Source organism: Caloenas nicobarica, chromosome Z (assembly GCF_036013445.1).
Source record: "Caloenas nicobarica isolate bCalNic1 chromosome Z, bCalNic1.hap1, whole genome shotgun sequence".
NCBI classification, from domain to species: domain Eukaryota; kingdom Metazoa; phylum Chordata; class Aves; order Columbiformes; family Columbidae; genus Caloenas; species Caloenas nicobarica.
In genome coordinates this window covers 60,846,019-60,873,022 of record NC_088284.1, presented here as the reverse complement: position 1 = coordinate 60,873,022, position 27,004 = coordinate 60,846,019, and the positions used below count along the sequence as shown (strand labels likewise).

The window sequence follows — 27,004 nt, the reverse complement described above, 5'->3', positions numbered from 1 at the left end:
CGCCCCCTTCTCCCCTCCCCCCACCTCGCCCCCCCCACCCCCCCCCCGCCCCCCGCCCCCTCCGCTGCCGCGCGCGCCGGCCGTTAACTGTCGCCGCTGCCCGCCCCCGCTCGGCCTCGCCGCGCTGTGAGGCGAGGAGGGGAAGCGCTGGCCGAGTAGACACGGGCTGGCCGCGGCGGCCGGCGCCCGCCCGCCCTCTCTCTCCTCCCTTCAGAGGGGGCCGCGGGCGAGCGGAGGAGGGAGGCCCCGTCACGGCTGCGGGCCGTGCACGGGGAGGGGAGCGCAGGCGGCGAGGCCTGCAGCGGGCGGGAGGAGGGATGCGCCCGAGCCCGCCGCCGGGGGCGGCCCCTGAGGGCGAGGGCGCGGTCCCCGGGCGGGCGGGGCCGATCGCAGGCCCGGGCGCGCAAGCCGGAGGCCGGCGGAGGCTGGCGCCGGGGGGAGGCGGGCCAAGCCGGCGGCCGGCCGCTGCCTCCTCCCCAGCAGCCGCGGCCCCCCGGAGCTGGGGGCAGGGCTGAGGCCGTGTCGGGGGAGCGCGGCGAGGGACTGAATCGTGTCTCTGTGCATAGGTGAGCCCGATGTGGATTCCCCGGCTGGGCGAGGGGCAGCGCGGCGGTCCTTAGCTGTTCCCCCGGAGCCGGCGAGGCCCTGTGTGTGCGCGGGGTGGGAGACATGGACTCGGCAGAGCCCGCGGGCGCCGCGGGTGGAGACCTTTCGGCGGATCGGGCCGCGGCCAGCCGTCTTCGGTGCGGGGAGGAGGAGCCGGACAAGGAGGGAGAGGATGCGGTAGGGAAGAGCGGCGGCTGCTCCTGGGAGCAGAGCCTGAACCCCGAGCTGCAGCAGGGATACCGCATCTTGCGCGAGTTTCTCCTGGAGAAGTACCGGCCGCTGACAGGCCCTTTTTTGAAGCCCCTCGCGGATCAGGCATCCGTAACGGAGGAAGGAGCTGGCTCCCTCCCGGGTCGTAACAGCAGTCACTCCTTTCAGCAGCTGCCAGCTGAAATGTGGCTGTTGAAAATGGAAGAGAAATTTTCCAGTGGGCAGTACACAGGAATAGAAGATTTCGTGGGTGACTTCCGGCTAATGCTGGAGACATGTTACCGGCTGCATGGTGTAGATCACTGGCTATCCAAACAGGCCCAGAAGCTGGAGATGATGCTGGAACAGAAGCTGGCACTGCTGTCCCGGTAGGTGTAGAAAACTCTCTGGGGACCCTGTCAGGTGCGGTTTACATGAAGTAGAAGAGGAGGGTGTGTTTCTTGATGTAAAAAATACCTTTTGAATGTGTTTTAACAAACAAAACCGCATACAGAAACATTTGAACTCTCTATACTTCCACAAAGAGGAATGTTTCCTACTGGGAACTATTCAAATATCGATTCAAAATGCTTTGGAGATTCCAAACCAAAAAAATACCAAAATGCAAAATAGGGTACAGCATTTCCTGGGTAAGATTTTTCTTCTGAAAGAAGCCTTTTATGAACTTGGAGGCATATTTGTTTAGACAAGATGTTGAATGCCCCTTTCTTTGTGTTGTCAAAAGCAAGTGAAACTACCCGAACTCTGTATGAACAACTGCCTCTTTAAAATTGTCATTTTTACGGTCTGAGATTGTTACTGTCTTTAAAATAAGTAGGAATAAAATTTTGAGCCGAAGTAGTTGCTTCGAAATGGCTAATTTAATGTCGGAATATTTTTTATAATCAAAATGAAAGAGAATGCTTGGCATATTATAGTCTTAAATGGCAAAATGGAAGTTGTGATATGTTTAAGTATAAGTCCCTGACAGGAACTTATTAGCCAAAGCAGCTGAAGTATAGAAACCTGTCAAGTTACATAGCCGAAAGACCTGCTTAAATCACAACTGAAATATATATGCTTTCTCGTGAGTTTGATGTAGGGTTAGTTTAGTCGTACTTGTAAAACTGTGGTGGCTTCTCACAATGAAAGGCCCACTGATCTTCTGAGTGATATAGTATTTTGCCTGTAAAAACCAAGAGGATTTTTTGCGAAGGGTGAAGGTGGAACAGTATTAGGAAATGTATAAAGCTGTGCATGTCTATCAACCTTGAAATTGCTGCTGAGAGCGTTAGCTGCCAGCTGGTAAGAAGAACCTTGCTTGTGTAGTGGGAACACTTGAGCATGGTGCAGAACTCAGCTGAATAAGCCACAGCGAATGAATTATGTGTTGCTGTAGCAGCACTGTATTTGAATCTGCTTTTGTGTAACAACAGTTTCGGGACAGGTTGGAAGTATAAGAGAAGGAGCTGAACCTAATGGGACACGAATGTTGCTAGTTTGCTTGAGTAAAACTTTAATTAAAAAAAAAAAGTCAGAATCTCTGGCTTAAAAGATTTGTTGCTGACAAAGAAATAGTTAACCATCTGCAGCTTGGAAGATTTGTGCCAAGTTCATTTCTGTATGTTTTGTGACTGTAACATCTTAGCTGTGTTGCAGTGAAGGGCATTTTGTTGAAGGCTCTGTGTTGAATTATATGGCTGCTCATTGTATTCGTTAGGACCTGAGAATGCTCAGTGCCTTTTTATTAGGAATTCCTAATAAAAGAAGTGAAGTTAATTTATGTAGTGTCATCAAATAGCAATATACAAATTTACTTAAAAAATTAAGTTGCTGTTGTCATTCTTTTACAAATGCACAGTCTTTGTTCAAATAAATATTAAACTAGCTAAACATTAACTTACCTCAGTATATAGTGGATTTCTCTTATGTTAGCTCTTTGGAGATTTGTAAAGATTTTTTTCAATATGTCTGTGTTCACTAGCTTGGTAAAAGTTTCTAAGAATTGTATATAGAAAGAATTACAGAATCTAGAAGTCTCAAAGTTCTTTTTCAACTTTTGATCAGACAGATTTGTCTTAGGTGTTTAACAGAACTAATTTTATTAATAAAATTAAATTCAAGAACTACTTCTTGGAATAGTCATTCTTGCTTCATTACAGGGCAGTATTTAGCTCAATGATCCCCATCAAGTAACTCAAGGGAAACAGTCAGTGTTGGTTGTATGATTCTCAGGTATTACAAACCACAGAAAATTACCTTAGAATGGAGGTTGCTTTTAAGTGGAGGCTGGATTTTTTTCTACCTCCCCTGCAAATGTTTTGAGATGTTGTGTGATACAGTGTTACTTCTCATACAAGTTTTGCTGGCATACTTCGAAACAGGGTAAGATGAAATGTAACTTTACAACCAAATTTGTAGGGGCTTGCTTTTAATATTTGTTTGGTTGGGATTTTTTTTAAATTTTTATTTTTAACAAAACTAAACTGCTGTTTAACACCGACATCCCTAACACAGATCAACGAGTCCACATTGTTTTCTCAGTATTTGAAGTGTCATTTAAAAATGATAGTTTCTTATCTCAGATCTTGTGGAAATATTTTCTTTCCAAATATTTATGGATTAATATAGGGAATTCAATCTCCAAAAAATATTTGGTTACTTGAGCTAAATATCCTCTTTTTTAAACAGATGTGAAAACGTAAGTCATGTTAGCATGTTGATTTTAAGTTTAAAATTTGGTAAAGGAACTTCCAAAGTGGAAAAAATGGCAAGTGAAGAAAAATTACTTTTTTTCTGAGTGGATTCGCTTGATCTATGGTTGGTAGTGCAGGCATTAAAGTGCTGTTAAGGGAAATTGTAATTGTGAATTGGCTTGCTTTTTTCTTATAGGCATTTGAGAGAGAAAACATCAATAGCTGTAACATCTAGAGGCTGCTATGGGCTGGAAGATGAGAAGGGAATAGCTTGCATTTCAACAAGACGTCGTTCCATGCCTCGCAATTTAATAGGCTTGTCAACAGGCCTGTTTGAGTCTGTGATGGTTCAGGTTCTAAGACAAGAGGAACAGCTGAAAGCAAAAGAGGAAAAGAGGTAATAGGAAAAACTGTTTTGTTTTGGTTTTAAATAATCATGTCTTCCAAGTTCTTTACACGGGCTAGCTCTTTAAGGCTTTTTTAGGTAAATAAATATTGTGGTGCTTTTTGTCTTAAGTTCATGAATGAACCTGGTGCTTCAAGGCAGTGCATCCACAAAGCAAGAAATTAGTTTTTGATTTACCACGTTCTTTAAAAATTACTAACGTCATATAAGCTTTAAAATGAATAAAGGCCACCATTATTTTAGGATTGTGAAACTTTTAATCATAACTGAAAGCATCCACAGCAATTTCCTGTTACATCTGTCACACTTTATCATACCTCTCTTTGGACTGATTTCCATCTAACGATTAGATTAAAAACTACCACTATGCTTAACTACAGGCAGTGATCTTGTCACTGCTTCCCTCACTGATAGTCAGAAGCAAATTGTTTCTGCCAGTGCTACTCCTGTTATCTCACCGATGTGGCATTTCAGTTTGTTAGGTAACTGACTGAGAACGTGTGTGTAATTAACTCCGTGGGAATTTTGTGGTTTCCATGAGTTTAAGAGGTGTATAATTCCAGGCAGTGTTTAATGTTGATAGTAATATGTTTCACTTGAAGGAAAATGAAATTTTTAAGCTTGTATGCTTTAACAGTAACTTGAGAGATTGTTTCTGAACACAGAGCATGATAATAAGACAGTATTAGCTTTAGGGAGCAAAATATTTCCAGCCTTTTTCAAAGCTTACCGTTCTGGAGATTTTTCCCATATATAACCAGTTCACTGTCATTTTGCAGGTAATCTTCATTTTCAACAAATTTGAAGCTGTACAGTTTTGACTGACTTAAGTGTTGGCCAGAACTTTTTCCTTAGAAAAAAGTGAATCTTTCTTCTTCTAATTCACCTCATACTTTGCAAAACAGCAAGGATCTCTAGGGTTATTTTTTCTCTGGAAAGATTTTCTTGGTTTGTGTTCAACTTTGTGTTCTAGATCTCTGAACTTAGTAACACTGTTATAAAAAAGGACATTATGATTGAGTTTTAATTCATCCATAGACTGAGTAGAACATATTACCTCATAAAATACAAATTTTGCTTTCATACAACTGTTTTAAGCATGTTCCTGTAGAACTGTAGTAATTAACAGTTAAATCCCTTCATCTGGATATACTCAAAAGTCCCAGATGCTCTGCAAAGGATACTCCACAGTGACTGATTCTACAGAATGTTCTACAACAACAGAAGCAGTTTGCAACTAGCTTGCTGCTTCATGTCCTAAAATTTTCAACTCTGTCACTTATTAGGAAGCAATAAAAATGTGTCAGTAGGAGATGATAGAGTCAAAGAAATATTCAACCAGCTATCTACTGATACATTTTTATTGGTATAACAATTGGTATAGAGAGGCACAAGTTACTTTGAAAACATGGTGGATCCATTAGGAAATAAGAAAATAAGATATCTGAAGAAGAGCCTCTCTATACCAATTGTTTCCCAACTCGCCAAACTGAAAATATTCCAAAAATACATTGTAGAGGTATTTTTTGAAAAAGACTCAGAAATAGGAAGGCCTATAAAATTAGTAATACGTTACCAGTGAAGATCACGTGATACAGCATATATCAATTTTTGAAGTGTTTTATATATAAATGTACATAGTTGCAACACTAAGATGGGACACTATTTTAATTCAAAAATACATTATGACTTCCTAAACTTACTTTGGATTATTGCTAAAATATAGATTATGTTGAATATACTGCTATTTGTTAAGAAGAGAAAATAGTTCTTCAGCTTGTTTTTTTTAGAAATCTGACACACTAATGTTGGCACAGAATAAATACTTTTTAAAAAATTATGCAAGATTGCAGATTTGGATAGTTTAATTGGAGTGCACAGTGCTGCCCTTTTGGTAATATTGCAATATTCTGTAGAGCTACCATCTTGGTCCATTGTCAAATGTGCATGTTCATTACTGAATTTTGCTTTCACTCACTCTTCATTTATTGTAATTGTGCTGGGTTAGTTGAAATTGAGTTAATTTTCTTCATGCTTTTCTTCTTAGTAGCTAGCATGATTTTTGGTTTGGATTTAATATGAGAATAAAGTGATAACACTGGCGTTTTTTTTCCATGGGACAGAGTTAATGTTTTCTTAATAGTAGCTGGACTATGTTTTGAAGTTGGTATGAAAAGACTGACTTACTGATATTTTGGCTGTTGCCAAGGAGACCAAGGAGTTTTCAGCTTCCCAGTTGCACGTGCAAAATAGCAGCAGGGAGGGAGGGTAGCAGGAGAGTACCTAGATTGACATTCAGGTTGGTCAGTGAAGTACTCCTTAGTATTAGTGTCATTACCCATATATAACTGGAGGTGGCTTTTCCAGGTCATTATTTCTGTTTTGGAGTTCTGTTTGGAGTTTGGTGTTAGTTCCGCCCTTTTGCTATTCTGCTGTTTTGCATTTGACCTTTGGCCTTTCTGCCTTTTGCCCTTTTTTTCCTCTCGCTGGGATCTGCTGTTCAGGACCGAGGGATCTCTCCTTTCTGGGACTGGCTGTTCAGTGTGATCAAAGTTTGTGAGCAATTGCATGAGTATCACTTATTTTAGATATACTATTATTATTAATTAGTAATTATTATTTTGCTGTCTTATTAAACTGTTCTTATCTCAACCCGCTAGTATCTCTCTTCCCTTTCAATTCTCTTCCTCGTGCCATCATCAAGGAGGGGGAGGGGTGAGCAAACAGCTGCAGTGGTCCTAGTTGCAGGCTGGGGTTAAACCATGGCAGTAATAAACATGAAGTCTGCTGAACTGAAATTGTACTTATATGTGTTTAAAGCTTATACTAAATCTGCAAGGAGAATTCAGGTAAAAATATGTTATTGTGAACAATTATCCACATATTTTTCAGGCCACAAAATTTTAATGCAGAATTCCTATTTATTTTAATGTATCCCAGTAAAATTCATGGTATGAACTGTAGTTTTAGAACTAAAGCACTACTTTAGTGGATACAGATTTTACTATTATTGTTGTTATTATTATTATTGTTGTTATTATTATTATTATTATTGATTGTTTCACTAAGTCTTTCTTCACAGTTGGAGAAAAAGTAGTGTCCTAATCTGTTGCTATAACATAGGCTACCTTGTGTCAGAGTATAATTATTGCTGACTGTGATGGTTAACTCAAATGAGTGGGTAAAATATTTAGGATTTAAATTTCTGCTGTACTGAACTTTGCCTTTCTCTGCTGCTGTTTTTTGTCGTAAAATTGTGTGTAGTGTGGCAGTATAACTTGCTTGCGTGCTGGTAAAGCAGTTGTGTTTGGATAGGCAACACTTGCTGTTCACCTGACTTGCAAATGAGTTATCAGGAACATAAAAAAGTGCTCACATTCTGGCCTTCCAACTGACCACGCAGTATGAATGTATGTTCTAGCTAGTAATATCTTAGTTTACACTGTTTATCTGCCTCACTAGGAGTTATGTATTTTCAGCCCCAGATAAGTAAGTTTGCAAATGCAAGTGCCTTTCAGCAAAACTTGGCCTCATACCTAAAGAACTTGCTTGTTGAAGTCCAAGTTAATATCTAATCCTTTGCTTTAGTTATTTAGATACTCTTGTTAGGCACAGGCATCTTATGATGTGTAGAAAGAACTGCAGTAAATGAAATCTTTAAAATAGTTTTCAATTTTTTTTTTTCCAAAAATCCTTGAAATTTATTTTACGAGCTTCTTTTCAACCACATATTTTGGAAGAATATCCTGAAGTGTGGTTTTTGTCATCTTTTCTGTAGTTAACTCTGTGGAAATCCTATTCCAATTCTTTTCCTTATTATCCTTTGTAGAGAGTTCTTTTTTTCCCTTTCTTGTAGTTTATCTCTTTCTTGTACAATCATCTATTTCATTTTTTCTTTATTTAGTGTTCTACAATTTCTCCCAAGTGATACATTCATCATGGTGGACTCAACATGTAAAAAATGAGAAGGTGTCTTTGCAAAGCTGATTTCACCATTTTGTAACTAATATTTTCTGTACAGCAGCAAGAGCGCTTTTTCTCTCCTAAGTACATATATAACAACATCAGATTTACTTTTCTTGTCAGTATTGTTTATAAGCTTTCCTTTTGTTCAATTGTTGTAATTATCAGAATGTTTAATATCATCTTTGGATTATTAGTTACATTTCCATGAGGTTCTACTCAGCTGCTTAGTTACATACTAATTAAGTAACAAATCAATACTGACCTGCATATTAGCTAACAATAAATATTTTTGGAATTATTATGTAATTTGAAATTCTTGCCAATTTAGAGGCATTTAGATACTGAAGCAAAGAGGCGTAATAGATACCTAATGAAATTTTTAAAACCACCAGTGAATGATAGGTCATTAACTGGTTGTTTTCAATGGCGATTAAGTGTCTGTATGGCTTTGGTGTGTTGAAAATCACGCTAGGCAGTCTGTGTTTTCACCATTTCTGAAAACATGCTCCTAGGATAAGTTCCAGACATATTCATTAAAACATTTAAAGAATTTGTTTCTGGTTGTGAGTTAGTCATTTAAATTAGCAAATTGTAGAATGAGGTATGCTTATACAGTCAATTTTGCCTTTTATGAGAATGTTGTGAGCATGAATTTACTGGGTCCTATGGAAAAATATAGAATATGTCACAATATGATGTCAGACATTACAGATACAGAATGAAGGTCACATGGGCATCTCCAAATTTAATTATTTCTGACTATTAAATCTTGATTTGATTTAGAATAATGCGTAATATTGCTATTTAGTACATAGCTTTCTAGTTTACTTTTTAAAAGTAAGTTTGTAGAAACGAATCATTGTAGAATTAAAACAGTTCTCTGTACCTGTTATTAGAGTTCCGATGCCTTACTTTTACCTGTGAAAAATTACTCAACACTAAAGTGAGTTAGAAGTAGTAATTGGAAGGAAAAAAGTACAGTCTAGTTTTGTGTCTTTTCCCTTCCAAGTGAAATCTCTTGTTGCAAGTGAGAAGGAATTAGCCGGTGAGATGTCTGCTGTCTTAGAGGAGAAAATTATAAGAAAAGTGGGGAGTGATGTGTGGACTCCGTTTTAGGTGGTATCTCTCCTTGGGGAGCATGTCCGCTGAGTTTTAAGGTAGTAGTTTTATCCACTCGAGCTGCAGAACATCTGCTGCAGATGTGTTCTAGGCATGTGTTTGTCCTTTGTTAGTCTGGAAATGTCAACTTGACCTTACAATAGTTTTGTGTTGTTATTGTAAACACAATACATGTCCGAAAACACATTCCTGATAAATGTAAATAGAAGTATGAAACAATGTGTGGGTTGTTGTTGTTGTTGTTTTTAATACAATTGCTCTGAGCATTAAAGCCAAGTACGTTTGTCCAGAGAATTTCTCAGTGTAAGGATATTTGTCCTGTCAAATATGAAAAGTTTTTCTCACTCTTCACCTCCACTCTCTTGCCCTACCTCCTCTCCCCTTTTTATCCCCTTCCTTCCTCTCAAAAATCACTCCAGGAAAAAGCTATGCCCCCCAAAAGATGGGCAGCTAGTAGGAGGACCCCAGTAATGCATATATGAAAGTGTGCTATTATTTACATTTTTTCCTGAATGTCTACTGATAATAGGTGTCTACTGAGAATAGATTGACTACAGATATTGTGATAAAATAATAGCTTTAAAAAAAAGTTGAACTTTTTGCAAGTGAAACAACATATGTTTTTATTTTTAAAAATATCTTTAAAATAGTTTAATGATTGCTATTTTATGAAGTGTAAGACAGAGGTGAATCCCTGGTATTGTATTTATTTTGAGAATTCTACCTTAATATAAATTATTAATTGACGATAAGTTGAAACTGCTTGCCGAGACGATAGTTTACAATATCTATACCCTGTATTTTTATTAAACAATACTGAAATATGATTCTTTCTACAAATGTTCTGTCTCACTGTCTATTAATATTTAAGCTTATTTCCATACTATTTTAATAGAGTTCTCATTATCTGGAGGCAGCAGGTTGTTTGGAAGTATGTTTTACAGTTAGAAGGGAGGAGGGACTGGGATTCAGGAGTGCTTTGAAATTTATTTTTGAAAACACTTTTTACTTACTATCATTTCTTCCTCTGCCCCGCTTGTAAGTTTCGTTTTGCTTTGGTTTTTTTAGTTATTTTTATGTATTATATTAATGCAATATTAACACATGGAAATAAATTGAAAGCAGAATAAAGAAAATGTGCACTTTACCTGTGCAAGTGGTACTGTCGAATTTACTGGTTTCTTTGCCTAGAATGGCAAATGGGATTTTTTTGTTAGACAACATCTGTTATCTGTTTAAATTAGTGCCACAAAGTGGCATTTTGCCTTTAGATCACGTCCATTTTACAGTTAAATTAATGCTGCATCGAGAGAGTAAAGCAGAGAATTTACTGTCTTGTTTGTATTTACATTTTAATTTTGTGTTTCACATGGATCTGTCTTTCCACATTTGATAGGTACATAAATAACAAGGATGCTTGTATGTGGTATTAAAAATTTCTGTTCAAATTATGGTAACAAGTCACTTCAAACTTAATTTAGTTATATCAGATAAAACGTTCAGTGGAATCTTACTGAATTATATGTCATTTTGCATACACAGAGGATGTGAATTTCAAGTTTGTGGTCATGGCATATTTCTCCTGCATTGATACTAAAATGTGGGCTAAGTTACGTTTGTCACATTTTTTTACATTATTGAGATAGGTAATCATACTTAATGTTTTAAACACACATTCTTCATGCTAGAAGCGACTACTAGCTTCACATTGTCAAAATCAAGATTTTAATATACCATTACTTTTTGGCTGAATTTGGAAAGCAGTGATGCTTTGAATGGATACATGGCATTTATTTGCTACTTGTTCATGGAGAAATACAGTTGGAGGTTAGCAATCTGGAAATAAGGACATGTAAATTCCAGTAGCAGGTCACATTAGTGATATATGCAGGTGATTGTTTCTAGCAGTGGTCAGTGATAGAAGCTTCAGAGAAAAATACATTAGAAGCTTTGCATGAGCTCTAGAAAAACTTTCCTGTAAGTACAGCTGTATCCTAATCCTGTCTTTCAGAATCCGATCATGCCTTGAGGCAAAAATGTTAGTTTACTGTTGCAACATTGAAGTAAAATCCCTCCTGTTTCTGCTAACCCTTGATACTCTTGTGATAAATGCAGATGTCATATTTTTCACTTTGGAGCTAAATTAATACATCCTGTGTTCTGTTAAGTTAGATGGTAAGCTACTGGCAATTGATTATCAGAAGTAGAAGCATTTCTTTCTCTTAAACTTGTTCCCTTTAAATTTCATGATGAATTTGCAAGTGAAAGTGAATAGAAGTTCCAAGTCTATCATATTAGTTTTGCATATTGCTGTCAGGTTTCCTCTTGCTAGTGTTTTGTGTAGAGTCCCAGATTTTTCGGAAGTTTTTACTGGCCTTTGATTGCTGATAATCTTTTTCTCTGAGTATCCTCTATTTCTGCAGTATCCTTTTTTTAGATAGGGCAACTAGAACTGAATATAGCTTTTCAGGTGACGGCAAACCATTTTTTAATGTAATGACACTTTATTTCTGGTGTTATTTTCTGTCACACTTCTCCATGCATCCTGATATTAATTTCCTTTTTGACCACTATTGCAAAACAACTAGTAACACACCTAGGGGTGGGAGTGAAAATGACTTTTGTATGTGAGTGAAGCACTTAACAGTTAGGCATGTATACTTGAGTACCGAGGAAGAGAGTTAAAAGGTAGGTGGCAGAAGCTACAGGGCAACCATTTGAAAGCATGACTTATCTGGAATTTGTTTTCTGATATTTTTTGTATAGATAGTTTGTTGAAAATACTTAATCCTGCCGAAAAGGACTGGGGAAGGAAATACATTTGAATACAAAATCTAAATCACCCAAGCTATTGATATCTGCCAGTTCTTTTTCTTACCTTTTCCCCTTTTATTAAACTAGTAGTGACAGAAATAAAAGACTATAATTTCCCATTTTGTTGGAATGATGTGTTGTGTAATTCAAAGTAAGACAAACTGAATTAAAAGTTAGTGAACTGTGTTCTTTATTACTTCAAGATAAGTATGTTTGTCATACTGTAGTTCTGATTTTCTTCTCCCCAGTTGTTTTGTTTACTTGATATCTGAATTGTCATGAACTTTCTTTTAATAGGCAGAGAGAGCAAGAAAGAAAAGAAGCAGAAGAAGCTAGTCAAAAAGAAATAGAAGAATGGGAAAAGTCACTTTTAGCTCAAGCAGCACCTACAAGGATGGAGACAATGTGGGAGATTCCAGCTATTGGTCATTTTCTTTGTTTAGCACAACAGATTTTAAATTTACCTGAAATAGTATTCTATGAATTGGAACGTTGCCTTCTGATGCCTCAGTGTAACGCTTTTTTATCCAAAATAATGACTTCTTTGTTAAGTCCTCCTCATCGCAGATCTACATTACATCGCAGGCCTACACTTTCTTACAGGACTTGGGAAGCAGCTCTCAGACGGAAAGTACAACACTGGTATACTGTTGTAGGGCAGACTGACAATCCTAACAGTTCTGCAGAAAAACTTGGATTGTGTCCTCAGTTTTTCAAAGTCCTTGGAGAAGTTAATCCCTTGGAGAAAAAACCATTTCATGAGTTACCATTCTACCAAAAAGTGTGGCTGCTGAAAGGTCTCTGTGATTTTGTGTATGAAACACAAAAGGATGTTCAGGATGCTGTACTAGGTCAGCCTATCCATGAATGCAGAGAAGTAATTCTTGGTTATGACTACTTGGAGAATGCCTATGTTCATTTTCCTCAGTTCTGTGGTGCAGATGTTCGGATTTACAAACAAAAACCTTTTCAGGCTCCTGAATTCCCATCCCCTCCCATCAAAGTTAAAAAAGTGTCACGTATTAAATTGGAGAAAGTAAAACATGAATATGTAAGCAAAAGCAATGGGGGTGTGAGTTCTGGTGGCAGAGAAGAGCTGTTACATCATTCCAAGACAGAAGCAGAGAAAAGTGTAGACTCCATTTTTATCTGTCCAGAAAAAAACCCACATTTAGATACCTTTAGAGTAACTACAGATGAGATTAACTGTGAAATCAAGACTTCATCAGCCTATGACATCAAAATAACTGGTTGCTATAAAGAGAACTTGAGGAATTTGATTAGTTCTGGAGAGATTCTTGGCATGGGTAGTCACCCTAGTTTAGGAGACATAAAGGCTGTGGAGAATGGACAAGATCGTGCTGAAATGGCCAGAGTAAAAGCTGAAATCAGCCCATTCAAGGAGAACATGCTGAAAACTTGCCAAATGCATGTCAATGGCACTCATAATGCCAACCAAGACATAAATTACCATGAATCTGCTAAAGAAACAATGCTAGAGAACTTGATGCAAAATAATAAGAAACTAAACAAGTTACGGGCAAAAAAGAAGAAAAAGAAAAAAAAGAAGTTGAAGGATATTCTGAATGAAAATCTACAGAGAAAACTTGATGACTTGCAAAGAAAGCGTGAGATTCATCTTCATCCATTCAAATCTTACAAATCTGAGATCCAGAACAAGTTGTTTATAATTACAAAGAAAGCAAAACACAAGAAGCACAAGTCTGGTAAGCTGGCATTTTTACCTGTAGTGAAAATTAGGAGGATACTGATTTTTCTTTTTTTTTTTTTTTCCTTAGCAAGTTAGTCTACATTTTATTTTGTGAAACAGGACAGCTTTATTGTCTGATGTTAATTTTAGTGTGAAAGTTTCTCATTCAGTAGCATGAGCATATAAAGCAGGCTCAGCAGCTGATTAAACCATGATTCATTTGCAGAATTTATCTTTAGAGATCACGATTCATTGCAAGAGAGTTTGTTGGTTACAAAAAGTATTTAGGAGAATGAATCTGACTGACTGGTTAGCATCTGAGAGTGTAGCTTTGTAGCTTGAAGTCATTTTATCATAGAATCACACAGAATGGTCGAGGATGGAAGTGACCTCTGGAGATCATCTATGATAGTCCACCCCCCTGCTAAAGCAGGTGTACTAGAGCAGGTTGCACGTGAACATGTCCAGGTGGTCTTATGTCATAACATTCTTTTCTCCAGGCTAAACCACATAGTAAATTTAGCGGTAGAATGCTGTATACCTCTGCTTTTTCCAATTCCATATTTTGTCATAAGGAACCTAACGTTGTCAGAGGTAATTTAATATAGAAAATACTGTATAGTTTTGTTAAAAATATGCATCTGTAACAGTAGGCCAGTACCAGATGCCATTAATAATCTGAGCTTAGCTTTCAATGGTACATATTTTGATCAGGGAATGCTGCAAATATAGTATTACTCCCTTTTGTTGTCAGTTTCAGACGGGAAGGAGATGTGTCACTGCAGGTGGAAATCCAGAAAAAAGCAACATACTCTGTTCGCACAGAGACCTTGTATGTTTCTATTCAATGAGAAATGATGGAAATTCCACTTCTCCACCTTTACTTTTCCCATGTCTATAACTACTTGATCGGCTGGATCAGAGAGTCTTAAGTTACGCTTAGATGGCATGCTTGTTTCCATTCAGGTGGAGGACATAAAATGTTTTTCATCTGCAGGTGACAGGCATTGTCCTGGGCATGATATGAAGGGTCCTGTTTCTTCTGGTACTCTCTTGTCCTTTATCTCTCACTATTTTGAGACATTTCCCTTCTTGTTCTGAATACTTCTTCATTGCAAATATTGACCTCACTGGAGAAAATTTTCCTGAAACATTACAGTACTAGGAGAAAGAGCTTTTCTTCCTATTAGTCCTGTAACTGTTAGGCTGAAATGGATAGGATAGGATAGGATTCATGCTAGTACCTTATTGTTTTGTAATGTTTCATAATGCTTAAGGTTAAGTAGTATTTCTCAAAGCTCATCTGAAATTTTATCTTCTTTTAAAGATAACCCTACAATGTAGAACAGAGGAAAAGATTTGCTCACTTATTCTGAATTCACAAAAATACTTGGTTTAAATCTGATCATAGCGATAATCACTCTTTACAATGTTCTTTACAAGTACAGGAGGTAGAAGGGAGCATCAGGAAAGTAAAAGCGTGTACCTTTCCTTATTTTTTAACAAAGTGATTTTTTTTTCCCTTATTGGTTCTCTAAGGCAGCTAGATGTAAGTTTAAGTCACAGTTCGTGTTTCTGTTGAGATGATTTGCACATACCTGACTCGCTGTAGCAGCGGCACACACAAGTTACTGTTCATGAATGTAGACTGGTCATGTGGGTTTTTTTGAGCTGAAAAATTCACGTAACTGTTGTGAGCAAGCCTTACTGGAGACCATAGCTGTGTCATGAGTGTTGCCATAGTTGAAGAGCCTTCATGTACCCTATACTTGTGCTCTGAAAGATTTGTAGCAGTCCACCTGCTTGAGGTCTCTTTCGCAGTATATTTTGTTTCCATAAAGTGCCATTGTGTTTTGTGTATGAAATCAAGCATTGCTTACATGTGAAGAAATGAATCTAACAGCCTAGCAGCAGTTCTGTGGTGTCTGGTGTACTGTCCTTAGGAGTTTCATAGTCATTTTTGTCTTCAGAGTTGTAACAACTTGGTTGTAGTAGTCTAGCCTCTACATCTGGAGCAGGCTGTTAGCTGTGTTGAAAATATTAAATGAGGTATTCTGCCAAGTTGTAACAGTGTACTCAATGCATTAAGCTACAGTGTTAATATCTTCAGAAACATGTACCACTGAAGTTTTACTGGGTTTACTGAAATTGTTCTGTAAATTGGCATTATTAATGCACTTGTTCAGACCTGCTTTGCTGTTTTGACTATATAAAAGCATGTGCTTGTGTCACTGTGGAAGCTTCAAAAGTCTATAGTAATGCTTCATTTTCCAGATGATTACATGTTATCTTTTCTAAAAGAGGAGCTGTTGGGAGTAAGATAGAAGATTAGGAGAAAAAAGTGCAAACAGGACATGCTCGGTAGCTGTGAAATCTTTGAAAGACATGAATAAGTCTTACAAATTTGTGAACAGGAAAATTCAAGCCAGTTTATCAGTTTGAGAACAGTGGAGTTGCTGATAAAATGTGTTGAGAAAACAGGAATTCTTGCAGTTGAAGGGGGCTAACAAGTTTATTTTACCATGGCGAATACTACTGAGTTAGTGTTTGATGTCAAAAACGTCTGTTTCCCCATCTGGGGGAAGGAGGCTCTATTGCATATGTGGTATAAATAGCATTTTTATTAAAAACTCATATTAAAATAACTTTTTATAAAAATTGCTCTATGTTGTCACTTCATAATTTGAAGCATGGGTTGATATTACTTTTGTTCTTCTAACAGAAGCCATGAGGACTCAAATATCATAGTTTATAACAAAAAGTTTTACTAGATCTGTAAAAGTGTTCCTGTTTACAAGTCAAGATGATTTATGTTATGATAACTTACACATGGGTTGTATTGTCCTTGTTGAGGTAATTTACAGATGTCAAGAGCATTTCTGTGGCTTGATGTTTTATTTGTCTACACTAAAATAGGACTAGAAGAGATCTGAAGTATCATTTATTTATTTTTTTCCCCCTTCTTCACCCTCAGATGACAAGACCAACTTGAGATGCCTTCTGTTTTAGTTGCATCTAAACTCCCTAATAGGTATTTGGATGCTCATAACTAGTGTCCAGGCCCTAGTTTTTATGTTACATTGCTAATTGTCTGCACATCTATTCAATGATAGCATCCGTGGAATTTATTTTGACTTGAAAGAAAAAACTATGTCAGGCAGACATCTTCTGGACATACTGAACTTAAGTAATATCTAAGAATTTTCTCAGATCTGGCTAAGGGACTCTTGGTTAGTAAAATGTTGATTTCCAGTGAATCTTAGAACAGAGGTTTTCCAGCAGTGGTGTTATTTAAAAGGAATGAATATGAAAGATCTGTAGATCTGGATTTGGTTTTTACTTTCAGCAACAAGTTTGTCTAGCAAATCACTTGATGACAATTATGTGGAAGGAAAATCAATTTAAAAAAAGCTCTTATCAGTCAAAAATACAAAATAATCCAATCTTTTGGAATTGAGATCAGAACAGGCGATAAATCAAAACAGTATTAACTAAGTCGTATTTCTTCCTATCCACCTATTGTGATCTCCATTAATTTAGCATTAAAATTAAAAAGCAGTAATGTAAAAATTGTTCACCTTTGAATTATTTTAGTCATTAATTTTGGTTTAGTTTTGGTTTGTTATATAAAGTCTTTATTCTGAAACTGAGTCACGCATGAAACTGGGAATACACCATTTCAAACAGTACCAATATTTCGGTACTTTCCAATACAATGTTCACTTACTTTGAAATCACCTTTTCTCAGAATTGCATTTGTTTCACATTCATTTTAGTGCTTTCACTAACCTCTATTACTGGCTTATACTAATACTCACTAAACAGCTTTCCGTGCTCATCCATCAAGCACCAAACACTGTCAGGGTGGACAGGGCAGTATCCAAGTTAATGTTACTTTTTCCTTGCTTAATACAGTTTCCAGCTTTTTTGGCAGATGAGTAAGGGCTTGCTCAACTAAGTTTCCTGTGGAAAACCCATATTTTACATAATTGCTGCCACAAGATGAAGTTTGTTTTCATTCAGAAAAAACAATGGCATGATAGCTAAAATGTTACATGGCTGCACTGTCCTTTAGTGCAAATTGTATGCATTTTGACAGTGTTCTTGTTTCAGTTTAATAGCCAAGTGGTTTGTTGCAGCAGGTAATGTCAGGAAATGTGCAAATTGAGCTTTTGGGGTTCTATGCTACCAGCTCTAGCTACAGGTTGGTAGCATGTTATTGGAGAGAAATATTACCTCAAATCAAGAAAGAGTTTTGTTTTATATTTGCTGATAACCAAATTATAGTTAAATTTAGGATAAGATTTGTTGTAGTTTGCTTGAAGAATAAAGTCATTGTGTATTTTCCCTTTATTCCCTGGTAGAGAATGAAAAGGACTCTATTTGTTGAAAGTTATACCCTCTATCCAGGGTAAGACGTCTTGTAGTCTCCTCCCCTCTAAACTGAAACCCACGTGAGATCTGGAGCCTGTTGGAAGAGGCAGCGTGGAGACATAATTAGTAATTGTGGCACGGTAACATCGTGTTAATGGGTGAATGTAAGGTTACACAGGCTGACATTTCCTAGCTTCAGAACAGTTCCACTTGGAGTGTATATATAGACTTCTGATATGCATATATTTGAATACAAACTTTTTTTTAAATTCAGTAGTGCTATTTTATAATTCTGGCAAGGGGGAAGAAAGCTTTAATTTTTTTTCACCCAAAGAAGTTTTGACTATATTTGAAATGTAACTTTGTATCAAAAAGAAGTAAAACTTATAATCTTTATTACAAGCATTGCCCTATAGTGGAAACAGGAATAAGAGTAAGTCTATATTTACTTATCAGTGTTTATAAAACATTTGTTAAATACTTGTCAAAGCAATTATTTCTTTACTCTGCAAAAATAATTTAGTTTTGTAGCTGTTGCTGGATAAGGACAACATTGTTAGTGCTTCAAGATGGTATGCCTAACAACTTTTATGTAGCTGCAACTCTTGAAGAAGACCTCTTCAGCTATTTCAAGATCGTTATTTTCTTTGGACTTCTTATTTTAGTTTGGGAAATTTAATTTGTTTTGATGGAGAGTGTTTTTCTCATTTCATTCTTACATGATTAGGGAGAAGTGTAAAGACATATATTGGACGGAAGCATTATCTGATTTATCTTCCTTCCGTCTAGTGCAGTCCTGAGTTATTGATTCTTAGGTATTTGTTACTAGTATATGTGTAATCTGCAGGGTGGTCTTTCAAAGGGTCACAGAACCATAGAAAAGCTGTTTGAAAGGAACATCTGGAGATCACTCTGTGTGATTCCTTGTTTGAAGCAGGACTGTCACAAATACCAGATCAAGTCAGCTGTGATGTTGTCTAGCTATGTCTTGAAGGCTTCTGAAGATGGACATCTATTTATCAATCTTCTGTTCTCCCTTCTCTTTCTGAGAATTCTTGTACTGGAATTACTTTATCATTTTGTCTATGTGTAGAACTCTTGTTAAGTAGTTTATAAAGTATGGCTAGTAGAAGCTGGAGACAGAGCAGTGGGAAGAAAGCAGGGTGTGTGTGAAGGGATAATGCATATCAGCTTCCTTATTAGAAATATTTATTTTTTTCTTCATTATTTCTTAGGTGTGTTTTTATAACTCTGATTGCATTCAGTCAGCAATTAAGCATAATTGTACATCGAGTATGCACTGAAACGTACAGTGTACTGTGATTCAAAATGCATCTAGCTGCTGTCAGAAACGTAGAATCATTGAATCATTTTGGTTGGAAAAGACCTGTAAGATCGTGTAGTCCAACCGTTAACCTTACTTGGTCTGTTGAAGTAAGTAATTTAAGCCACTTAAAATAGTTTCTTTACCTAGGTTCATGGGCAAAACAGCTCTAGCAGACCTCAGTGGAGTGGTTTGGGAAGTTGCCACTCACAGTAGACGCCCGTTGAACCCCTAAGTGATTTTTACCTTCGTACAGAATTTATGTCCACCTCAGCCTGGCGGTTGAAGCTAAGTGACTGCTCTGTGGTGGCACGGCTGAAGCGTTTGTGTGGTCATACTACATGTGACAGGGCCAACAGCAGGTAGCTGGTACAGACTGACATCCTTTACCATTGCTGTTGGTTTTGCTGAACATGTCAGCTTGTGGTCTGAGAATCTAAACTAACAGACCTAGATAGATTTTTATTGTGGAAATATGATCCCTGGTTAATTATATCCAAAGATTTTTGCACTTAGAGGTAAGTGAATTGGAATAGTTTTAGGTACTAAAGTTGATTTGGAAACTGGACACAGGTGCAGCTGCATTGTCTCAAGAATACTAAATAGAAGTTTTCCGTTATAATCTTTAGGGTTTTTCCCTTGAAAAGCTATTAAGCAAAATTTTTTAAAACAAAATTTTTTAAAACTTGGCAAATGAGAAATATTATTTTTGGAAAACCAGAGAACTTTTTTTTAAGAGTTTATCAGTAATATTTCTCTAACTTCTTTTGAACTTCAATTTGGTATTTTATAAGGATATTACTAAGGTAGAAGATGAGTTTGCCAAAGTTATTTTGCTATATATATATATTAATACTCTCACATTGTGCAAATATCTGTAGTGTTTTTGTATTTTTTGGTATGTGATATGTGCCTGTGTTGTAGAACATCTGGTGTGTATAGTCATGAAGTGGGAAAGAGACTGTGTTGCTGCACTGTACAGATAGATTGTTAGTGCAGTGGCAGATGTCAGCCTGGGAATCGTGTCTTATGGTACATGTATTATAGTAGGCGAGTTTTATGATAACCCATATGTCATATACTATTTTCAAAGACATTTTTTCCTTGATTCAGTTTACACAGAAGGTAAGACTTACCTTTTCTGTGGTTCTAGTTATTTTTTTAATTCTTGTTCTGTCTGTCACCCCATATCTTCCCAACTGCATGCTTTTCAGATGCTGCTGTAAAAGAAGAAATATTTACTTTGTCTTTTTCTTTGTAATTAGTTACAATTCTTCCTAACAATTTTCTCTGCTTTTTCAGCAGGAAATACTGGGGGAAAGGAAGTATATTTCTGTTAACTCTGTTATTTTTTTAAGTGCATTGCATTATTCAGCACCCAATGCTGAAAATACTCCAGTAAATATTTCCTGGAAAGTGTGTTGAAAATATCCAAATAAAATGAAAATTTTCATTTAAATAATATTCAAATCTTTCTTTTGTAAGGAAGCAAGACAGTCTTGCTGCACCATGTTTTTATCCCTTCATGTTCTGACCAGATAACATTCTTTTACAGGGCTGTAGCAAGCAACCACCATGTGACCAGACTTCTATTTTAGTCAGTTTGTCAAGAAAGCTTATATTAAATGTCTGCTTTAGTTCATTTAATGGACAGCACTCTTCTTAATTCCAACAACTATGTTTTCAGTGTAGCCGGATTCATAAAATGTTATAAAAATGTCAACTTTTTTTGTCCGTTGTCAAAATGTTTGGGTCATTGTTTTAATAAAAATGCTTCTCTGTTTTGTCACTTGTTCTGTAATGGGAAATCTGTGAATATTTATTTTTGGTAGTTGAGGGCTCTTTACATTTTGTTATGTGTTCAGTATGTGGAGTTTCAAATTTAGTTTGATTTACTGATTTTTAGATAGTTTAATTTTATATAGAATTTCAAATCTCGATTCTTCAAGTCCTGTGCCCTGTCTCTTAAGTGCTTTTTATTTCAGATCCAGGTAAGATGTTCAGGAAACTCAGTGTAATAAACTGAAAACAGGGTAGTGTAATAAACTGAAAATATAGATGCCTAGGCATCCATTTATAGGTGTATGTATATGTACATACGCATTTGCACACACAAGCAAACATTTATTAGGAAAAAAATAAATGCAATTCCTGCTAGTATTTTCGTTAATGTAAGTATCAAATCTGCCTGTATTTGTATTATTACCAAGTGCCTGTAATGATTCTGTTTGACAATTAATTCCACATACTTTGTATTTTTTGTTTGTCTGGTTTTAATTTTTTAAGGTTTTAAATTCTTGTTTAGGACTGCAGAATGTGAGCACACTGGTGACCTTAAAGTGATGGTTTTGTTCTGAATGAACAGATCAAAAGTGGTCTTTTTTCAGCTTACCATGTGAATGTAGAAGTAACCATTTAAGAAACTTCACTGTCTTGCGTACATGGCTTGGCAACATACCTACTTGATTTGAGAAATGTGACTTGTGAACCCTGATACTATAGGCAGTAAACCACTTGCCATACCTTTAAGAAGGTTTTTAGTTACATCCATGTTCTTATATAGCACAGTTGGGTGTGAAGGGCATTATAGGAAAGTGTTTGCTTTCTCCTAAAATGTTACGTTTTGCACAGCCAGAAAAAACCAAATCAGTAATCTGATTTCGTTGGTAACTCCAGTATATACACTTGGGGATTTCTGGTCATTGCATGTGTTTTGAGGGTATTTTTTGCTGTAAAGGTCCCAGACCCTGATGTCCGGTTCACTTTACAGTGTCAGAAACCAAACGTTGCAGGTAAGATGCTATATTTCTTAAGTTTGTGGCATAAGTGGTAGATTTCACTCCTTTCGGAACAGTGGTGAAAATGTTTCTTTTATGACTTAAACTTTTAGGGGATATATATTGGGCATTGTAGTGGGTTTGTTATTTATTTTCCTTTTTTTTTTTTTTTGGTTCCCCTCTCCTTCCAAAAGACAGTCTCTCCCACACAGGTACTTGTAGTTTGATGTTTGCTTTTGCTGAGTCTAATTCTGATTCGTCATGTTTACTTACTGTCAGCCCTCTGTTAGTTATAGTTTAACTTTTAAGTCTGTACGTAATTTGGTTTTATTAATGAAGTACAACAAACAGCATTATGAAGCTTTTCTCTTTTAATCTTACAAGGAAAAAAATCTGTATCTAAAAAACCAATCACAAAGAAGAGGAAAGGTGTCACAAAGTCTACCATACCGGAATTCCAGGTAAATTATTTTAATTTTTGTTTTAAGCACTTGAAATCCGAATGTCTATAAAATAAGTACTTCAGTTTCTGATAGAGACCTTGGAAATCATAATAAAAAATTAATTTCCTTCTTCTAGTTCAAAATAATCTGATAGTGCTTTTAAAAGTGCATTTTGCCTTTTGTTGGTAGAGAATGTTTTAGTGGTTTTATTATGTGTAGCTTACACAGTGTTTCACAGTGTTGTTTAAGGTCCCAGATAATCTGTTATAGGACAAAACCTGTAAAAACTCGGAGTTGTTCATGGCATTTTTAAGGTAACATTACTTGGGTTTTGTAGGAGGTCTGACACTGTGGTCCTTGAATTGAAATCTGGCTTGATTTACAGAAGTACTTACAAAAAATTTGTAGACTCCTGTGCTCCTCATGTTTGCAACTTTTACCCATTATCTGCATGTGAGCTTTAGACCAGAAAGCACTGAGAAGAGAGTGCTAATTATTATAATATTGTTTTATGGTACTGTTATGGAAGTGTTACAGTGCTTCAGTTCTAAGTCACAATTTATATATGCACGTACCCTTGGATTTAAGTTCTCCTTCTGCTGTATTTTTTTTTTTTCAGAAAGCAATCTGTGCTATCCTGAGCAATAGACTCACATTAAATCATCACCATTCTGTAAAAACCTCACACTAATTCAGTTTATTCCATGATGATGATGTGTTTCAGGTGGAGTTAGTAGAATTTCTGGTGATAAAATCGGTTAGTAACAGTCAATATTGAGAAAAGACTGATATTTAAGTGTTCACTGATTTTTATTTATATAATGGTAGTGACTAAAATGTTTCCTAGCAGCTCCAAAAAATAGGTACAGTGTCTAAAAAGTTTTATTTTTCCCAGAACATTACCTGCATGCCATGGATGTACATGGTTAGGTTAGAAATCATTTTTTACAATATTAAACTACTGCATCAAGTAGTCTGTCTAAAGCATTACCTAAAACTTAGCCCAGCTTTTTATCTAACCAATGTAAACTACATTTACATATCTAAGTGTGAAATTAACATTATTATACTTACCTATGTAAAATGTTAATTAAAATGTAACAAAATAATTCTGGCTCTTTCGATCAAAGCTAGATTTATATCTGTTTCAGATGAAGCAGAGATCGATTCATATGAGCAGTTTAATTGTATTAGGGAACTTCTTAACAATTTAACCTGCCTTTTTCAAGAGTACAGGCAGTACGTATGACTGTTAGAAGCATTTGCAAGTATCAAAACATTTATATTTGGATTATTAGTAAGATTTTTAGAGCTTAGTAAAGTACACTTCAAGATACTCTGCTCCACATACGTGTATGGCCCAACTTAATGAAATTGTGTAACTATTTGAAGGTGAGAATATGTTTTTTAAATACTAGGTAAGACAACTTGAGTGTACACGTGCCTCATGAAGTGTGCCAGGGAGGGTTATGTATAACCATAAGAATATTGCTATTCATATCTAAACATCAGGTCTTTTGGAAAGAATGCAAATAAATGAAAATGTGTGAGATGTTTTATGTGCCTACAGCCTGCAAATGTAAAAATAAATAATAATCCTAAGGCACTTTATTTCATAAGGCTAGATCCTTTACCTGAAAAATCATAACTTGACATTAAAGCTGAGAAAATTAGTATTAATAAATGTTGTAGTATGTGCAGTGACCCAAATTGTACATTAAATTCAATTAGTAACAAAAAAACCCCAGGAGATAATTGTACTACTTAATCCTAACATTTATAATGCCATTTTTAAACAACCTTCTGAGGAAACATACTGCACAGATTTTCTGCTCTCTACCATAGTTTGAATGTCATGAACAAAGCAGTAAAAGCATAGGTCAATGAACATCACTCCTTCCTTGTATGTCATTTAATTGTACGTGTGTTAATTCCTGAGAGTGAGGCTGCTTAAAAAAAAAAATTACACAAACAACAAAACCAAAACAAAGACGGATGCAAATTAAATTCTCATTACCAAATAAAAACACACAAAAATCATGCCTTGTTCTTAATATTTTGAAAATCATTTGAGAAGTGAGTTTACAGCTTCACAGATCATGAGTTCATTGGCTGTTGCATATTTCCTCTTTTAAAAGAAATTCTGGGTTCCAAGCTTCTTATTACTGTTGCTCATTAATGTTTTAAAGAAATGACAGTAATTACATTGCTGTACAGAAGGGACACGAATGTGTTTTTCAGGTTTCTTTTCCAGTTACAAGGTATATTTAAGCTTGGTAATAAGTGCTTTGTCTCAGTCTTTCCTCCTTTCCCCTCACACGTAGCTATATAGACCTATGTGTACTACAACTAAGAGAAAAATACAGACATTTTAAGGAACTGGACTAACTTCAGCTTTTCTGTTTAACTGTGTTTTAACAGTTTCAGTTGTATTAGCGATGGCCTATGTTAAATGCAGATCTTGAAAGGGGGCTGTCTGGACATTTTCCACATGGAGATGGCACCAATAAGATCAGGTTTATAGGACAGAAAAGTATAACTTAACAGTCATTACACAGATAACGCAATGTTAAGCTCTAGACCCCACTGAAGTGAGTAAAAATTATTCTGAAAGATTGGCTGAAGTTAAGGGGGAAAAAGAGAGAGCATCAGTGATCTGTGGGAGAATGCTAGGTTTGTATTTATGAATAGATCCACAGATTAGATTTGTTTTCATAATGATAAATAGTTCACTTTTAAATTCTGAGAAACAGATCACAAGAGAGTACTGAGCTGGAATAGAGCTCAGTAAAAAAAAAAAAAAAAGAGCTCAGAAAAAAAGGGGGGCAGATTTCCTCTCTTCCCTGCTTGAAGTTCTAGGAGACAATGACAGTCTTTGAGAGGTTACTGAGATCTGAGATTGTGTCCTAACACCGAAGTTGAATACCAAATTTGAAAATTTATTGGAAAACTGAGTACTTGAATCTTCCACTGTATTCAGTTGAAAAACAGGATGCTTATTGCCTGTGAAAATTAAGCCTGGATGTAGTAAGCACTATGTCTGATCTGAAAACGTCTGTGTTGTAGTTAGCATGAATATAACTAATTACATGCCTTGCACATTAATGGTAATATTGACAACCTGAATCTTTAAGCCACCGTGTAATGTTTTAGAGAATAGGGACTAATCTTTCACTGCCTTTGGTAAGTTGTAAAGGACTTTTTTTCCCTTTAGATTCTTTTTATCATGATAGATGATTAGAATGCATATTCTTCAAGAGCAGTATGTAAAATTCACAGTGAGCTATCAGAATGTGAAAGAATTATTAGATTGCAACAATACCTTTATTTTTGCCTTCATGTTAACTTATCTGTTAAAACATACAAAACATTTTAGAAATACAGTGTTGTTTGCAGAAAATTGGATTCCTAAGTTCAGCCAAATAACAACCATGAGGAAAGAACACTGAAACATACATTAGAATCTCATTATGGGAAATAGCAGCTAGATTCCATATCAAAATGGTAGGAAATGCACTACACTTTCTTATTACTGCTCTTTTCATCTTTCCTTCAAAAAACTGGCTTCAGTCTGTAAGATGGGAGACGTTAATCAAGTGAGACAAGTTTCAGAAATAGCTTCTTCCCAGTCAGTGTGCATCTTTAGTACCTCATCTCAAATCCTACTGTGAAAGAAGAAATATAAATTTATTCTTGAACCTTTTATAGTGGTTTTCAGTACAGTATTGGAGTATTTCAAATACTAAACTCATTTTGGCAGTAAATCCTCTAAGCTGAGCTGCTATTACCTTTCTTATTTTGTCAGTGGACAATTGACACACAGATATAAAGCCTCAAATGTACACCTCTTCTGATGAAAACTGGGACTCAGAGATTTGATTGCTCTTCCCTGTCACCCCCAGCCCCAAGACAGCTGAACTTTATATGTTTTCTTTTTTTTTTTTTTTCCCATTGATGTAGTTTGGATTGGTACACACTAACAATTTTGCAAATCAGATCCTTATGTCTCAAGTGGCCGTTCTGAAAATGAGAAACAGGACTGGGACCTATGAAAAGTTTGACTGCATTAATTGTCTGATGACATGTAATAGCTTTTTATGGTAGAGTCAAAGATAGAGTTGGTTATGTCCAGGACAGCATTCAGCTAACATAATGGTGAAATGATTCTTCTCCTTGCAAACTCTTGCATTTCCAGAAGAGAGTTCCTAGAGAGAAATTCACTCACTTCTAGCAAACAAAGACAGTATCTTTGTTTGTTTCATTGTTCTGCTTTATCTTTGATCCATGATACACTGAATTAAATGTGTCTCATAGGAGAAAACAAGCAGCAGTGATAAAATTTTAAAACTGAATTGTCCAGTATATAGTCAAAAGAGGGGCTTATAATTGTGTAGGGAAAACCTTTATCCATGCCTTTATTGACTTTTGTCAAGGGCTTGATGTGACAGACTTGGACCTTTTTGTATAATAATACAGTATCATAGATTTCTTTGCAGGCCAGATGGGAAAAGAAGAGCCAATATTTGGCCTTCTGTTTACATTTTATGTATTTGGAACTTCTTTAAGTGCAGGACAGACA

At 36.4% G+C, this 27,004-nt stretch overlaps 1 protein-coding gene across 1 annotated transcript in view; it reads left to right on the top strand.

Moving 5' to 3' along the window:
- The first annotated feature begins 445 nt into the window (after window positions 1-445).
- The window catches only part of BRD10 (bromodomain containing 10), a 52,788-nt gene continuing 26,229 nt past the window's right edge, over window positions 446-27,004 (top strand). The window contains exons 1-4 of the mRNA XM_065657266.1: window positions 446-1,184; window positions 3,688-3,888; window positions 12,094-13,523; window positions 22,367-22,443. Of these exons, the coding sequence (XP_065513338.1) occupies window positions 670-1,184; window positions 3,688-3,888; window positions 12,094-13,523; window positions 22,367-22,443 (2,223 nt within the window). The 5' untranslated portion in view covers window positions 446-669. The remainder of the gene's footprint in view (window positions 1,185-3,687; window positions 3,889-12,093; window positions 13,524-22,366; window positions 22,444-27,004) is intronic.